This window comes from Diceros bicornis, chromosome 24, assembly GCF_020826845.1.
Source record: "Diceros bicornis minor isolate mBicDic1 chromosome 24, mDicBic1.mat.cur, whole genome shotgun sequence".
NCBI lineage: Eukaryota > Metazoa > Chordata > Mammalia > Perissodactyla > Rhinocerotidae > Diceros > Diceros bicornis.
The window spans coordinates 24,433,801-24,452,064 of record NC_080763.1 but is presented as its reverse complement, the minus strand read 5'-3'; the positions used below and the strand labels follow the sequence as shown (position 1 = coordinate 24,452,064).

At 49.4% G+C, this 18,264-nt stretch overlaps 1 protein-coding gene across 1 annotated transcript in view; it reads right to left on the bottom strand.

Moving 5' to 3' along the window:
• ESRRB (estrogen related receptor beta) overlaps positions 1–17,952 on the bottom strand; it is a 57,298-nt gene extending 39,346 nt beyond the window's left edge. Inside the window, exon 1 of the mRNA XM_058567421.1 lies at positions 17,507–17,952. Within this exon, the coding sequence (XP_058423404.1) occupies positions 17,507–17,903 (397 nt within the window). The 5' untranslated portion in view covers positions 17,904–17,952. The remainder of the gene's footprint in view (positions 1–17,506) is intronic.
• Between the last annotated feature and the right edge of the window lie 312 nt (positions 17,953–18,264).

The window sequence follows — 18,264 nt, the reverse complement described above, 5'->3', positions numbered from 1 at the left end:
ATAAATGCAAGACAGCAGACCCCAGCGCTGTTTTGTTTTTATTTTTTCTCCTTGGCCCCTGTCCCAAAGTCAGTGAGGTCTGCCCAAGCCTGTGGTTTTAGAGAACAGACTCCCTGAACTGGTGCAAACCTCCATCCCCTCTCCTGCTAGACCCCACCTCCTGAGGGAGCAGGGAGAAGTGATACCCAGAACACGGCCTCCCAGATTCCCCACCTCGAGCCCAGGGAACTTTCTCTGAGCCAGGGGTGCTGCTGGGCCACCTCACTGAGCAAGGACACTGCCTGGCACAGACCAGCCTCTGAAAGGCCATCCTCAGCCTGGGACAGGGCTTGAAAGGGCAGTTCCAGGCCTGGTTGTCCTCCACACGTAACCTCATTCACGTCAGCAGTAATAACAGCCACCCTCACTGTGTATCTACCATGTGCATAATCTGCATCAGCTCCCTCAGTCCTCACAACGACCCTCTGAGGAGGGCTCATGGTGCCCCATTTCACAGACCAAGACACTGAGACTCAGGGAGCTGAAGTGAGTTACCCAGGGCCACACAGAGCCCTGTGCCCCCCCTGCACCCAACAAGCAGCCTGGGGAAATCAGACAGGCCCCTGTTACTGACCCAGCAGCTGAGGTGGTCTGGGGGAAGGTGGGGAGGGGCTGTCCACAGGTGTCCCTGTGCCTCAGCCTCCCTGGGTGGCATATGGAAACCATTTACTAGTGGATTTTCTGAGAACCAGCATGAACCACTTTCCACCACTGACAAAGTGCTTTGAAGTAATAAAATTATTGAGCCCCAATTCCAACGTGCCTAACTGTACTGAGTACTGAGTATACTGAGTACTCACAACAGGGCACTGAGTATTCTTATCCCCATTTTGTACTGGTGAGGAAACTGAGGCTCAGAGGTCCATTTCCCCTGGACACCTTAGATCTCTCTCTCTCTCATGTCCAGCGGTCCCATTTCCTGCAGGGAGAGGGGCTGGAGGTCATCCTCTGGGCTGGAGGATGGGAGAGGACAGGAAGGGAAGGGATGAAGAGTCTGTGCCCCGGCCCCCCGCCCTTTATCCAACTCTCATCATTTCTCAGGTCACTCTGGCTTGTGTGGCTTCTCGGTATTCACATAAGTATGGTAAAACTAAAAAGATAAACAGAAAGGAGGAAAACACACACATAAACAAATGTATCCAAGTCTGTCCTGGCTTAGAAGGCTCTGTCGAATCTGACCCCCCCAACCCCCCACCCCTCTCTCTTCAGCCTCAACATCCCCGTTGCTCTGCATAATTATCAGTTCCTAGAACTCCATGATCTCCTAAGCTTCCAGGCCTTGGCTCCGGCTGCTTAGAACAAGGCCACTGTGTTCCCTCCACCTCCTTGCCCAGCCTGCCTCCGTCTCCAGGTCCCACTCAGGCAGGCACTCCTTCTCTCCCCATCGCCTGTGTTGTGATTGCCTGTCTCCTCCCCCTAGATCAGCTCCTCTGCAGCCCAAGCGCCTGGCACACGAGCTGCTCAGTCCACACCGAGAGCTAACACCGACGAGTGCCCATTATGAAGCAGCTGCAGTTCTGCTTTTCACAGAGTGAACCTTTAATTTTCCCAACAACCCTGCAGGTAAACATCTTTTTCTCCATCTTACAGATGAGAAAGGTGAGCAGAGTCCAGGATGAGGCAGAGCAAGGACTTGAACCCAGGCGGCCTAGCTCGAGTCTCCGCTCTGAACCACTGTGCAGAGAGCTCACAGGGCCCGTCGGGGGCCTGCATTCACCCGGCAGGGTAACTCGTGCCGGGCGGGTTACCACTTGCACGCTGCTAGCTCTTCACGTTCGCTGGTCAGCTGCACGGCCAGCCTGTCAGCCCTTGAAGGAGGACCGATCCCAGGTTCTGCAGGGTTGTTGCTCCAGCCGGGGGTCACTAAGTGTCCATTGATTTGGCACTGGTGCTCTCCCAGGACAAGAGGACTGAGCGTTAACAAGAACTCGAGCGATGTTCTTGACCTGTGTGTGTGTGTGGGTGTGGGTGTGGGTGTGTGAGAGAGAGAGAGGGCAAGAGTTCTAATTTTATTTATTTATTTTTGTTCCTTTCAATTTGTTTTATGGCCCCAGCGGCTGGCTGCCAGCAAAGCCAGGCTGGTGGCCTTGTAATTTCTTAAGTGCCTCCTCGATAAAGTGATGAGATTAATTCATCCGAATTCCTGTGGTCTCTTGAGGGCAGTCTAGGAGAGCTCAGGAGCAGGGAGCGGCATCTGTGGCATGCGCGCGCACACACATACACGCACACACCACCAGCTGAAGTGTGGCTGGTTTGGGGGTGAGCTCTCGTAGGACAGGGACACGGCCAATGGCTAGCGTAAATTCAGGGTTCTAACCTGGGAGTGTGCCCAGCGCAGACATACACAGACTCCACTTCAGGAAAGTCACCCAGCCTCTCTGGGCCCCAGTTTCCTCATCTGTAAAATGGGCACAGTACATTCCCATCTCATAAAGCGCAGGTTCAGTGACAGAAAGCTCATAAAGGGCTTAGTGAAGTGCATGCAGTGAAAAGAAAATGGTCAAGCTTACTCTGTTTATTTTTACATCCAAATAGGGCTACCAGGGTAGATACAGCCAGAAGACTCCGAGAGAGAATTCTTTTCTAGGGGTCAGACCTGAGGCCAGCCACCCATTCTGACATTAAGAACATTAAGATCGGGGGACCGGCCTGGTGGCGTAGAGGTTAAGTGAGCGCACTCTGCTGCGGCAGCCTGAGGTTCGCAGGTTCGGATCCCAGGCACGCACCAACGCACCGCTTGTCAGGCCATGCTGTGGCGGTGTCTCATATAAAGTAGAGGAAGATGGGCACAGATGTTAGCCCAGGGCAAATCTTTCTCAACAAAAAAGAGGAGGATTGGCATTGGATGTTAGCTCAGTGCTGATCTTCCTCACAAAAAACAACATTAAGATCGGGGTCCCACAGACAGACCTCAGAGTGGATGCTGCGTGTGCCTGTGGGAGGGAGGCAGGAACCCCAGAACCTGACCTGGATTCTGGGTGACCTCCAGACAGAGAGGAAATACACACCATCACCTCTCTGATCCTGTGCCCCAGGAGGAAACCCCGGGGCATCCCGGTCAGCCGTCCTTGAACAGCTGCAGGGAGCGGGCAGTCCTCTCCTGGGGCTCAGGGACGGGGGCTGCAGAGCTTAGATAAATGGCTCTTGGGAAATGCGTGGGCTCAGAGGCTGCTGGCTAACATCAGAGCCTGAATGGCCATTTTAAGCCGCTGGCGTGAAAGGGCTGGGCTGGTACTCACTTGGTTCCACTCCCTTACTTATCTCATTCCTGGAGGACAGAGACTATCCCTTTCATCTCTGCGTGGCCCACTGTCCTCAGCTCTCGGCCCTTCCCTCCGCCTCACCCACTACCTGGATGATGTCATTCCTGCCACTGGCTTCAGGGAGCACATACTTGACAAGGATGGGCAGCAAGATGCATGGCCTGTGCCTCACACCCTTATCTCCATCTGCTCGCTGCACAGTTACACCGGAAGTCCCTTGGGTTCCTCACACCTCCTCAAGCTGAACCCCTCCCCACCCAGCCTGCTCCTCTTCCTGTGCTCCTTGTCTCAGTGAAGGGGCCACTAGCCACCCCACTGCCTAGGTCAGAAACCGCGCTGGCATCCGGGATTGATTCTTCCCCCTCCTTACCTTCGCAGGTCCTTTCCATCCTCCAGCCCTGCTATTCCTCCCTCCTTCCCCTCTGCCGCAGCAAGTTCCCACACTCACGGTCTCTTGCCTCCCCTCTAATGCACTCGCGTCCTCTCGGCTCCATTTCCCTTTCCAATCAATCTATCCCCCACACCGCCCCTGGAGGGACGTTTCCTGTGCCAAATCGCTCCATGGACAGAAGAATGGACGAAGTAGAAACCAAAGTTGCCAAAGAGGGGCTCCAGATAAGAAATAAGCCATTTGTACTGCAGAACCTCGGAAAGCCTAGATATGGCAGATATGGCAGGAGGTGGAGTGAGGGACGGGGCTGCACACAGGGGAATTTGCTGGAAGTCTGTATTTAACGAGTGCCTAGCTGCCACTCCATGTGGCCACCCAGGACCTCCCCACAACCTGCATAAGAGAAGCCAACCTAATCTCTGGAGAATAGAAGCCAGTGAAGTTCTGAGCTCAGGGACACTAGGCTCAGCTGAGGGCAGAAGGGACGCTGAGGCCAAAAAGACGGCTGAATACTGCATACTGCACATGTGAGACCAGCCCACCCCCAAGTCCAGTCCCAGAATTCCAGCTGCCAGATGCTCACTCCACCCACCTCAACCACCTCCCTGAAATCTGGAAGGTTTCTGAAATCCCTGAAGATAGGAATTTGTAGGATTCTTCTCTGGAAGAACCAACAGCATCAGAGAAAAGACCAGCAGATAAAGATAAGCCAAGAGAATGCTCCTTCTATGCTTTTTATCCCTGTTTGCATTTAAGATAGCCAAGGATTACCAATACATTTACACAAAGCCTTCAATATGAAAGACCAAAATAAATGGGGGAAAGTGTGTGGGAGGAGACCAGGACAGAGCAGAAGGCAGAAATAAGCCTCCTAAAGCAATAATCAGCATGCTGCTGACTTGAGAAGAAAAAAATACTGCATTCATGAAACAAGAACAGTATGCAATAAAAAGAAAGTATAAAATGTAGCTCACAGAAATAAAAAATATAGCCATAAAAAATTCCAAAGAATTGCCTAAGAAGCTACTCTAGAACAGAATAAAAATTAAAGAGATGGCCAATAGGCTATAAAAGATGTAAGAATGAGAAGATTGATCCTGGAAGCTCAATATCAAACCATGAGGAGTTTCTGAAAGAGAAAACAATCTGTGGAGAGGAAGTTACCACAAAGGGAGGGAAAGAGGGAGGGAGAGAGGGAGGGATGAAAATTTCTAAGACCTGAAGAATGTGAGTTTTCAGACCAAACAGGCCTGCTGAGACCCCAGAAGAATGAATGAAAAAAGACTTGGACGAGATTATAGAGGTGAAGACAAATGAGTGGCTGCCAGGGGTCGGGAAGGGGCAGAGAGGGAGGTGGGATGGCTATAGAAGGGCAGTGCCAGAAATCCGATGTCATGAGAGTGTCCTGTGTCTTGACTGTGGTGGGGTCACAGGAATCTACAGAGTGACAAAACTGCATAGACCTAAACACACACACATCACACACAGTGTGTACAACTCATGAACTCTGAATAAGATGTGTGGATTGTATCAACACCAATTTCCTGGTTGTGATACTGTGCTATAGTTATGCAAGACGTTACCACGGGGGCAGCTGGGTGAAAGGTATATGGGATCTCTCTGTAGTATTTCTTACAGCTGCATGGGAATCTACAATGATCTCAAAACAAAAATATAAAAATAATAAATAATAATAAAAGACCTACAACACACAATGTAGATTTTTATCATAAAATTTCAATCACGGAGGACAAAGAAAAAATCCTGAAAACTTTCACAGAGAGTAAAAAAAGTCAAATACAAAGGATCAAGAACAAGATTGGGGGCCGGCCCCATGGCTTAGTGGTTAAGTGCGCGCGCTCCACCGCTGGCGGCCCAGGTTCGGATCCCGGCTGCGCACCGAGGTACCGCTTCTCCGACCCTGCTGAGGCTGCGTCCCACATACAGCAACTAGAAGGATGTGCAACTATGACATACAACTATCTACTGGGGCTTTGGGGGGAAAATAAAAAAAAAAAAAAAGAACAAGATTGGCCACCATATCTCAAACTACAAGGAAAAAAAGCCCTATGTGTGCACGTGCGCGCGCACACACACACCTCGGGCACATACTCTCTGCTCTTTTTTCTACTTTGCACTGATCACCTGACTTCATTCATTTCTCTTGTTTATTGTCTGCTATGTTCACTGCGGTTTCCCCAGCACCTAGAACTGTGTCTGGGAAAGAGTGAGGCCTCCGTATACATTTTCTAAATAAATCAATGAAACTTGACAGCAGCACTAGAAGCTGGCAGATAAAGCAGCAATGGTGTCCAAATTCTGGGGGGAGGGGGGGATTATTTTCAACTAGAATTTCACACTAGCCAAGGTATGAATCTAACGTGTGGGTTGACGGATTGACATTTCCACACATCCAAGGTGTCAACAATTTTCCCTCTCCTGTGTTTTCCAGAATGTGCTTCCCCCAACAAGGGAGGGACCAAAAACAGGAAGACAGAGGATCCAGAGAATAGGGGCTCCAGCCCAGGAGAAAAGCCAAGGACACATGAAGGAGGAACTGGCAGTAGGCAAACAGATTCAACCAAAAACTGTGATCTGACTATATTCGGACAATGGGAAGATGGGAAATGTGTTTGTGTGTGTCTTGGGATGGGTTGTGCAATTGGAACTAACACTTCATCTTCCATAACAGGAAGTCAAGAAAAAAATGTCAAAATTGCTCAGTCAGCAAATATGGCTGTAAAATCGTATTAGTAACTAGGAAGATAAATGCTAGAAGAAAGATTTTCTTAAATGGTTAACTCTGCATCATGGAGGGAGGAGGGGAGAGAATGGGTAGGGCCAGGGATGCTGGTTTTCATTGTAAGATTTACACTTCTGTTCTACTTTTTAAACTATGTGCACACATTACTTATCAAGTTAAAAATTAACTTAAAATTTAAATTTAAGAAATCATCCAACTGCTCCTCATTGTGTAAAAAATGAAATCTAACCTCCACAGCAAAGCCCAACAGGCCCTTTATGATCCGACCACCTCTGACCAGTCCACCCTAATCTCCCCCAACCTTGGCCCCCAGTTTGTAGGCTCCAAGAAACCACAGGGAGCCTCTGAGCCATCTCATACCTTCCTCTACCTGAAACTCCTCCTGGCAAACTCTTCCACATCCTTAGAGCCTCAGCTCTCATGTGACCTTCTCCGTGACACCTTCTTCCCCTCTGTCTCAAGGAGGCTGACATGCTCCTTTCTGTTTGCCCCCACAGACTTCATCCACCACCCATCTCCCCGACACTTAAACAGCTAGTTTAGTGCTTCATCATCGGGATTTTGTGTGTCATCCTCCCTTCTGAACTGTGTACTTATCGGGGACAGAGGTTGTTAGGTCTTTCATTTTTATATCTCAAGAACAGTGACTGCACTTGAAAATATCTGTGATCAAAGCAACGAATCAGAAACAAGAACCTCCACCCAGAGAATCCCAGAATTCAACAGTAACCTCCAGTTGTCAAAAGCATCGCCTCCCCTGGGTCCTCCCAATCCTGGTCCTTCCTAAAGCAGCAGACACCTGTCATCGCCTCTTAAAACCCGCTCCTGTTAGATTTCATCTCCCTTCTCTCTGCAAAAACTCTTGCAATGCCTCTGACCACTTCTGTATTTACTGCCTTGAATCTAAGATGCTTTTGATGGTAAGATGGCACCATTATTTTATGTACCACCAAGAACAAAAGAGAAATCTGCTTCCTTGCCACTAGCATTTTCATTTTTTTCGTATTCAAGGAGCTCATTGAGATTTATTTAGATATAGATTTGATCATATAGCATTCTTGTGCATACATGAAAGAGAAAATATAGGAAAAGTAAATTGGTGAAGACTTTGCTATAAAACTTCTTCTAGGGGTCTGACTCACTTTAATCATTTTTTGTGTGTGTGTGAGGAAGATCGGCCCTGAGCTAACATCTGCCAATCCTCCTCTTTTTGCTGAGGAAGACTGGCCCTGGGCTAACATCCATGCCCATCTTCCTCTACTTTATACAGGACGCCGCCACAGCATGGCTTGGCAAGTGGTGCGTAGGCGCGCGCCGGGGATCCCAACCTGCGAACCCCAGGCTGCCAGAGCGGAGCGCGCACACTTAACGCTTGCGCCCCGGGGCCGATCATTTTTGATCAAAGTCTTCATATTCATGTTTATTCAGAATCGTCCCCTCTGCTAACAAGGGAGCTGACGATGCTGTGTTTCTTACGAGTGTCCATTGTGGTCTCAGGGGTTTCCTTCCAGGCCAGTGGCCCCTTTCTGCAAGTTTTAATGTGCAAGTGAGGGCAGTGAGAACTGCATACGGCGGTCACCTAATGGATGGTAACCACACACAGCCCAGTGCAGAGATGTCATATGGGAAAAAGGATGAAACCTGGTACTTCGTCTCCTTTCAAGGCTCTCACTCCTCTTCCTTTCACCAGGGTCCCTCCTCCTGCCCCCAGCCCTTTCCCCTCTCCTTCTGAACAGCAGTCCCCAGAACTAGCTCACCTGGAAAGGAGGTTAAATCAGATCCCTGGGCCCCGCCCCCCAGAGCCTCCCATTCAGCAGGTCTGGGGCAGGGGAGAAATGTGCATTTCTAACAAGCTCCCAGGTGAAGCCTGTGCTGCCTGTCTGGAGACCACACTCTGAGAACCACTGCCCTAGAAGACCTCCTTAGACCCCAAACCCCACTCAGATTCTACTCTTGGGCTCTAGGCCCCGATTTCCAACTCTCCAGGGTAAGTCCTGCGAACTGATCCCAAACTTTATCCGTAATCCCAAACCCTCCACTCCCCACCCCCACCCCCACCAGCCCCCATCCCACCAGCAAAACTCTTCTTTCCAGGTTTCTTTCCCCCTAATGACCCTGCCACCTCCCTAGTAGCCTAAACTAGAAATCTAAGAGTCAGGCTCATAACCCAGTCACTATTCTTTTTATACTGAATCTACTTTCAAGTTTCTCAAGCCAAACTTCTCCTTTTAGCCCTCTGCCCCTGTCCTGGTTTCGATGTCTCTAAAACGGACTCTCACCTGGCCCTGGTAATTGGTCTGCCTGCCTCTAGACTCTCGCTCATGCAGACCATCTTCCTTCTCATTGCCAGAATTATCTTGCTAAAAGGAGATCTGATTAATTTCCTGCTCAAAAACCTCCAATGGCTTTCTGTTGCCAAGCAAAAATAACAAAAATACTTACTATTTCTCTAATGGTTATCCTATGCCAGGCACTAACCCAAAGACTTCAAAAGCATGTCGCATTTAATTTCTGCAATAACATTCTAGGAGCAGGAACTATTTATTAGTCCCCTTAGTCCCATTTTATTGATAAGGAAATTAAGGCCCAGAGAAACTAAGTAACTTGCCCAAGTTGACACAACTAAGAAATTGTAAGGTTGGGATTCTAAGCCCAGTGAAACAGCCCTCAAATTTAAACATTACTCTATTCTCTTCCTAACACAGCCTAGGATGCCTTTGATGTCCAGCCCCACTCTGCTGTTCGAGCCCATCACCCACCTCTGAGCCCCCGCGTCCCTGAGCAGAGCACACTCAACTCCTCTGGGCCCTGCTCCTGCTGTTCCATCTGCCCAGCATGTCCATCTTTCACTGCTGCTTAAATGGCCCTTCCTCTGGGAAGCCCTCCCTGCCCTGTCTGGGCTCTGTGTCTCTGAAAAGAGGAATTGTGATCTGTGCTTCCTCTCATTCCCCCAGTGCGCCGCAGACAGCAAACGGTTTGTGGGTTTAATTGACTCTTTTTGTACAGATGTGGAAACTGAGACCAGAGGACCCAAGTCCCTGCCCAAGGTCAAGCAGCTGGCGAGTGGCATGGCTGGGACAGCACTGGGCTCTGACTCCCACTCCCTCCTGGCTTTGTCTCTGCACCCCCATCGGCTTGTGTCTCCTGGGATCCTCGGCCTCATTCTCCAGGACAAAAGGCCTGGAGGTGGTCCAAGGCAGGATAACCCATCAATCATGCCCCTGCCCCTCTCCCTGGGGAGCTTCCTTCCAAGCCCACATCTGGGCCCCAGATGAACAGAGAGAGCTCCCTGCCAGAGCCTCTTTCTCGCCTGCTCCTCCCCATCTTAAGTCACAGACCCAGGAGCTGCTGGAGGGGCCTCCCAGTGACCTGCAAAGTTAGCCACATGCCCCGGGAACGTAGGGAGGGGTACAGGGTGGCTTTACCCTCCGCACAGCTGCTGTGGCCACGCACCTTGTGTTCGTGTGCTGTCAGTGGCTTCCATTCCACCAGAAGAAAATCCAAGTGTGACACTCACCATGGCCCTAAACTTCGCCAACATCTCCAGCCTTCCAGTTTGCCCTCACTCACTCACCCCAGCCACACTGGCCCTCCTTCTAGTCCTGAAACACATCCACTGTTTCCTCCGCCTGGAATGCTGGTCCCCTTACCTCGACAGTTACCTTCGTAGCACAGCCTTCCCTAATTCTCCCTCTAAATTAGACCCCTCTCGGTCACCTTTGATCTCATCACTGGTTTTTCTCTTTCACAGCATGTGTCTCAGTCTGTCATTACGCTTCTTTCTTTGTTATCATACTTACTGTCTGCCTTCCCCCTCTAGAAGACAAGCCCACCAGGGTAGAGACCATTGTCCCATCCTCACCTCCCTGCACAATGGTTAGGACTCAATAAATAGTCACCAAAGAACTGAACAACTGCTTCATAAGCTCCAATGTCAGGCAGGAGTTTTTCCCAAACATTGTCCTTTAGAAAAGAGGGAGTTGCTTAATATTTGAGTCTTCGTGAGGTCTCATATTAAGGCACTGGGTCAATCACTTTATATTGAACAACTACCATGGGGAAGACCCATTGCCCTAAGAAGACCTCAATCAATGCTAGTCACCCGACTGAATCAACAACAAAGGGGGTAAAGAAATTTAACACAAATTTCGTTATTCCCGGGAATACAACCTCACAATTACAAATGTTGAGTGTCAAATGCAGTACAGTACCTGATCCATTGTGGAAATCATGATTGTAAATGGACACAAATAAAAAAGACCTGTCCTAATGGTCTAAGAACTGTACTTTTGGCTCAAAATAAAATTTTTAGGGATAGCGGCACATACATAACATACATACTCATAAAATCTCAAGTAACGGAGATGGAAGTGAAGACAGTGTGCTCTGAAACACTGTGTTAAATGACTCAAAAAGCGGCCCCAGAGAAGGCAAAGACACTTTCATCAAACACTCATGTGAAAAGTTTCATAAACCTTGCTTTACAAAATGTGAGTAGAAAAAGTTTTTCAAAAAATAATACATTGTTTTACTAATGTGACTTAAAATATGCAATTATAACTAAAATTAATATATTGTTATAAGTAGACATTCGACTATTTTATCTAGATCCCTAAAAGTTTACATATGCAAACTGGCCAAACTTCTTTGGTTCGTCCTCATTAGGAAAATGGGGGATCCCTTTGGAGATCACCTTCTATTCAGACACATTGAGAACTTCCTACGTGCCAGGTACCGTAGGAGGACATAGCGTTCAGCAGAAATCAAGGTAAATGTAACGCTGTTCCTTAGGAGCTTACAATCTTCTTGGGGAACCAGACTAGTAATGGCAATAACCACACGGTGTGATAAGTGTTGTTGGTGCGCTGGGAGAAGACTTACAGGAGCATCCGGGGGGGCGCTACCTATGTCAAATGAGAGGAGGAAGTCGGAGAAGGTTCCTGGAGGAAAGGCCAGCTAACTTAGACCTAATGGACAAAAGCAGGGCCTGGAGGTTGGCAGGGAGAGCAAAGAGAAGACCACGTGCAAAGTCTAGATATTGAAAGCCTGCGACAGGTTCTAGGAACTGGAAGATAGAGCAGGCAGGCTGCCCCACAGCCTGCGAAGGAGAGTGGCACGAGATGAGGCTGCAAGGTCAACGGGGGCGATCCCAGAGGACGTCCTCAGCCACGCTCTGGAGCTTCGATTTTACCGACAAGCAAGATAGAAGAGTGACATGTTCCGAGTGTGTTCAGAAAGGTCCCTCCGGCAGCACTGAAGAAGACAGACCGGGAAGAGGCGAGCCTGGCTGCCGGGAGACCAGTCTGGGAGTTACTGCAGTCAGTGGTCAGGGGTGGCCTGCAATGATGCAGGGGGAATGGAGAAGCCGTGGGGTCAAAAGATCTGAAGGAGGGAGAGTGAACAGGATATGGCTGCTGGGATGCTGGTTTGGGATGGGGAGCAGGAAGCAGAGTTAAGGATAAGGCTCATCTCTGGCTTGAGCCGGAGGAGAGATGCAGGCACTGAATTGGGAATTCGAGGAGAAACATTTGATGGCAGGGACACAGCTTCTGTTTAGGACTTGCTGTCTTCGGGGTGTTTCTGGGACATCCAAGTAGAAATGTCCATTAGGTGTTACAGGCACTGGAGAGCTCAGGGGAGAGGTTGAGGACAAGAGCTATGAAACCAGCTTATGGAAGTGGCTGAACCATCCTGATTCCAGAGGCAATTGAGCCATGGGCAGAAGATGCTGGGCACATAAGATGGCTCAAGAACTGAGACGAGGAAGAGAATGGGGGACCTGGAAGCTGAAGGTTGAAAGGATATGGGTGTTTTTTTTTTTAGGATTGGAGATACTAGAGGTATTTAAATGCTGATGGAAGGAAGCAGACTGTAGAAAATGAGAAGAAAAAAGAGAGGCGATAAAGGGTAGGAGGGTCTCTGGGAAGAGATGGATTCAAAGCCTGAGAAGAGCTGAGCCTAGGGTAGGAGATGTCTTTTCCAGAAGGAGTGGGAAGCAATGAATAACTATGCGATTAATGAATGAATAATACTGCAGACCCGGGGGAGAGCGGGTAGGACTGGGGGCAACAACTGAGGGAGTTCCCATCTGAGGCTTCTACATTCTCAGTGGAACAGGAGGCAAGGTCATTGCTGAGAATGAGACAGGGTGACGGGGTCAAGGTTTTGGGGTACAGCTTGGAAAAGGCCCCCCGGTGGCTCCCCAAAAGGCCATGTGGTACTCATTACAAAGGTTTTCTTTACTGTGGGATCAGTATCACAGTCCACAATCTGGCACTCAGCCCCACGATCCAGAAGCCTGACTTTGCCAGCCACAGAAAAGGGCTCTGTCTCTCAGAGGCAGACTCACATTACCCAAATTCAGGAATCTCATGTACAAGCCCAGGGATGCCAGCACACTCAAGGACAAGGAGAAACTGCTCTGTCTAACCAGCAGTCTGCCTGACCAGCAAGTTCACTCCAAGCAGAAAACCTACAGGGGAGCTAGATCATAATCAGATCAATGAATGTTTAATCACATCAGGCTGTCCCCAGGCTGCCTCCCCTCTCTTAGGAGTGGTGCCTTTGCAAGGCCTGCCTTCTTTTCCCGGTCCTCCAGGGCTGATCAATCCTGTCCCATGGGCACATTTTTTCTTTAGATCTGCAAGTGAATTCAGTCAGGGTGAGGGTTATCTCCTTTGGCAGGGAGCCACTCTGTCCCTTCTGGAGTTCTTTTTGTCTATCTCTGAGCTCATCTGCTCTGAGTGAGTGTCATAATCCCCAGCACACTTCCTTTCTTAGCATTGAATTGGGCAGGCAAAGTTGTAATAAACCCTTAGCATATACTACTAAGGGCTGACTTTCAGCCTCATGAGGGCAGCGGGGCTGCATCTACCTTTTCAATGCTGTCATGCAGGGGAGTACCAATTTTTCTGTAAAGGGCCAGAAAAATGTCAATGTTTTGGGCTTGTGGCCAGAAGGTCTCCGTCACCACTACTCAACCAAAGCGCCAAAGGAGAGACAGACAATAGTAAACGAATGGGTGGGGCTGTGTTCCAGTACAACTTGATTTACAAAAGCAGGAGGCTGGCCGCAGGCTGTACTTTGCCCACCTGTCCCAGCCCCTCCCCCGTCCCCCCTCCCCGTAATGCTAGCACCTAGGACAGCCGAGCACACAGCGGGTGCTCAGGAAATGCTTGTAGAGAAGGGATGGCTGGCTGAGCGCTTTCTCCCTAAATCTATCATGACATCTTTGTTTCTGCAATGTGCCTTCCCATATTGGCTTAACCACTGACTTGAGCAGATTGAAGTGATGGAAGGAGGGAGGTGGGGCATGAGCTAGCACCATTTTCAGAGCTTTCCAAGCATTTCCATGTATTTGTGAATGGAACATTCTATGACTAAAGACTCTCAGTCCAAGTTACTGGACTTTTCAAAAATGGCCTAAATATCCTGGTTAATTGGTTAGGTGCCTAGGAGCTGGTGCCCTGGTTTGGAGCCTAGGGCTACGCCTGCAGACTTTATTCCTCTAAGCTTCTTGAGGGCAGTTACTGGTTTCTTTCTCTCCTGTTTCCCCTGCAGTTCCTTCCTCAGTATAAGTGAGCATAAGTGAGGCCATCTTGTTACACTAAATGGCCCCAGCCCCTCCTCCGTGTGACTACTGGCTGCGCTGCATGTACTCCAAAAACTTCACATGCTCTCCTGATTTATGGCCTCCACTTACATACGTACTCCCTAATAGCTTGATAAATTAAAAACTTTGTTCTATGAGTTTCTCTCCAGGAACAGGCTGACCACAGGCGGGAAACACACCTACAAGGTATCCATCACAGCTGACAGAAGAATGGAACAATGAGATGCCTGGAGACCAACATGCCTGGAAACCAACATCCCTGGACCGCCTCCTTACTGCCCATTTTCCCTATATAACTGTCTCAAGATTCTAGACTCTTTGAAGATGGGTTTTTGAGACATTCGTCACCTGTCTTCCAATTTGCCGGCTAGTATAATTAAACTTTGTTTCTTGATCTCTAAGTTGTTGTGATTAATTGGCTCAGATCGCGGCGAGCAGAGCGAGCCCATTGCTCGGTATCAAGAGCAGGGACTGGGGCCAGCCAGTGGCGTAGCGGTTAGGTGCGGACGCTCCACTGCTGGCGGCCTGGGTTCGGGGCCCGGGTTCGGATCCCCGGCGCGCACCAATGCACCACTTGTCAAGCCATGCTGTGGCGGCATCCCATATAAAGTGGAGGAAGATGGGCACAGATGTTAGCCCAGGGCCAGTCTTCCTCAGCAAAAAGAGGAGGATCGAGGGGCCAGCCCCGTGGCTTAGTGGTTAAATGCGTGCGCTCCACTGCTGGCGGCCCGGGTTGGGATTCGGGCGCGCACAGACACACCGCTTCTCCGGCCATGCTGAGGCCGCGTCCCACATACAGCAACTAGAAGGATGTGCAACTATGACATACAACTATCTACTGGGGCTTTGGGGGAAAAAATAAATAAATTAAAAAAATCAAAATCTTTGTTAGAACAAAGCCAAAGAGTTATTAAAATAACCAAAGCAATCCATCAGCCTTAGAATTTACTCTTCCCTGTTCTAGACAGAAACTCTTTCTGGTTATAAATGTGAAACGCTTCTTTCGAGAAAGTGAAGAGACCTGAGCAGTTCTGTTCTGATTGCACTAAATGTTGCTGTTTGTCTTGGACTTCTAGGAAGAGATCATTATCCTGTTCGTGGGAGCAAATAATAAGACTATTTACAAATCCTTCCAGCAGGCTCCAGACTTGCTGAGGATGTTCTCAGCGCACGGACATCCGTTGAGGGTGGAGTGGGGTTTCTGAGACTCTGCTTTCAGAAAATTGGACTCAGAACTCTCCAGCTCATTTAAGAACAATACGGAGAGGAGAAAATGTAATTGTCTCCTAAAAACCAATTTTTCAAAAAACTGACTTCAAAGAGTCTCAAAGAATGGCAACTTCACCAAGACCACTTCCCAATTTGGGAAGAAAAACGCTGCTATCTAGGTAACTTAAATTGGTTTGAATATCTCATGTTTATTTGTCAAATATCCAATGATATTGATCGGATAGAAAACTAGAGGTTTTCACCCGTCTGAGTCAAGAGACTCAGAGTCACCGAGCAGTGTTTTTCAAATACAGAGATTCCAAGCCCTCCCACAGACTTGGGGCATGAAGCTGGCAGGGACCAGGGTGCTTTCGTTCCCCGTGCTGGAGGGCAGCACAGTGCCCAATATGAAGGCGCTCAATACATATTTGCTGAAAGAACTTGGTATCATGCCTCCTTCTGGGGAATGCACAGGGAACCAAGGTCTGGGGTTTTAGGAAAACTTACTTTTTTGTGTCTTACTCTTTGCACTGTTTGAATTTTTACCATATTTATTTTTTTAAAAAGGGTTCATCTAAAAAGTAAATATTATTTATATGAAAATAGCTAAAATGATTTAAATCCTGTTAAGTCAAAATAATAATTATTCTGTTTTATTTATTTAAATATAATTACAAAAGCTTGCTCTGTAAGATAAAGCAAAGTGTATGTCTGTTGTCTTAGTAATATGTCTTAAGTGATATTGTAAAAGTGAAAGTAGTAATTGCAAATATTTAGTTAGCACTGATAAGTGCCAGGCAATATTTTAAGTGCTTTATATATGTTAACTCACTTAATCCTCTTTTAACAGCTCTGTGTGAGGTAGGAATGATATCATCTCACTTTATGGATGAGGAAACTAAAGCACAGAGAGAAACTGAGGCAGCGTGGCCAAGGGCATTCAGCTGTAAGGTACCGGATGGAGCTATGGGACCAGGAGCTGGGAGTTTAGCCACTACACCACACCATCTCAACTAATACGTAGAATTGGAAACATGGCCAATCCTAATCCTCAACTGGTTTGATAAATAAATAGTCACAAGAAATTGAAACAAATATTTGTTGAATGAATCAACTGAGAATCATCCCAGGGAAGCTCAGCCTGCCTCTTCCAAAAGAGAAATGGGTGGGGGGAGGGGGAGGGGAGGACACTCTGGGGACAGCCAGGCAGGGTCCTGGATGAGGGATCTGGGCCAGGGACAGGACAGGTGTCTGGTTTTCTGAGTCTGGTTTGCAGTTTCTGTCCCAGGGGGACCACATAAGCTCACCTCAGTTACCTGCAGGAGCAGGGGTTGTACCTATCTCTATCTCATCACCAGCACCTGGAGTAATGGCTGGTGCTTAGTAGCTGCTCAACAGATACTCAGCTGAATGCATGAAGTGCTCTCTCTACCCCCAGCCTGCTGCAGTAAGAACCTCGGCTGCCTTGTATGGGGCCGTTCCGCTGTGCTGGCCCTGTGCCAGGAACTTGACACGAGCCCTCTGAGGGTGGACCCGTCCTGACCCCCACTTTACCCAGGGTTGATGTTACACGGGGCACCTCTTGGGGCTCTTGAGCACCTTCATCAGCATCACTCACTCAGGCACCCATTGAAAGAAACAGCCACCCCCAGGGCCGTCGGGCCATGACTCAGCTCATATGCAGAGGCACTGAAAAGCCCTGGAAGACAGGCCACCATGGGGTCAGACAGGGTGAGTGGTGAGGGGGAACTTTCCCTTGCTCTGTCTGCCGGAATCTTTCACAGTGAAGAAAAGATGCATGTTTCACTTGTGCAATTAAAAAATATCAAAACAAAGCGAGAAACCCTTTACATTGCAAGAGATCTGGAATTGCAAGGCAAATGATGCTGTTTTCTTTTTCTCCAAAAAATCAGCTTTTTAGGGCCACACATTTGAGAGTGCTCCCCATACCAGTGAGCGGCGCACCCGTGGTGAGGCATTTGTGTGGGTTTTCTGGGGTGCCGTATGGGGGCACATGCCATTCTAACAACAGTGCTGGAGTTAGTCCTTGTCCAGAATCCCAGGATGAGAAACCTTGAGAGACAGAAAAGGAAGCCTACGGACCCTCTGCTCCAGGGGTGCCCAGACCTGGCCTCGCAGCGGGCGGGAATCACCCGGTTTCCTGCTGGACCCTCCGGCCACAGGGCCCCCACCCACCCCCCGCCCGGCCCTGCCCTGCGGCCACGCACCTTGGATGGTCCTCTTGAAGAAGGCCTTGCAGGCCTCGCAGGAGGCCACGCCGTAGTGGTAGCCAGAGGCAATGTCCCCACACACGAGGCACAGGCGCTTGGGGATGGCGTTGAGCATGTACTCGCACTTGATGGCCGAGTCCTCCATGATGCCGCCGGCGCAGTCTTCGTAGCTCTTGCGGCAGGGGGTGCCCCCCAGCCCCGCACCTGTGAACATGGGCGGCGAGTCCAGACCATTGGCGTGGGCGCCCAGGGCCAGGCCGAAGCCACCGCTGGCGTCGGACGAGCCACTGGGGCTGTGGTGGCTGAGGGCGTCGATGCCCGAGGACGGGCTGGACGGCTCTGTCTTGATGAAGGACCCGCAGCTGGAGCTCAGGTGCCGGTCGTCCGCGGACATTCTGTTCAGCAGCCTGTGGACACAGAGCGCGGGAAGTCAGCTCCCAGGAGGGTGCGGTGGGTGTGACACTGTCCCAGGAATTAGCTTTGGGCTCCCGGCACCAAGTGGGTGGGGCGGCTGGGGAGGGGCTGAGCCTAGACTGAGGCGTTGATGAGATAAAATGCTGGCAGAGAAAGTCTTTTGGTCAAGAACCGGCTCAGCCCAGAGCAAGTTTCTGGTATGACCCCCCAGAACCTTCTGAGTCCTCAAAGAAGCAGCTATGTTTGCTCAATAAACTTCAGATTAGGCTCCCAGCCCTCTGCAAATTGCTGGCTTGAGGGTGACAAAAAGTGGTAACAACTCAGCCAAAATACTTGGCCAA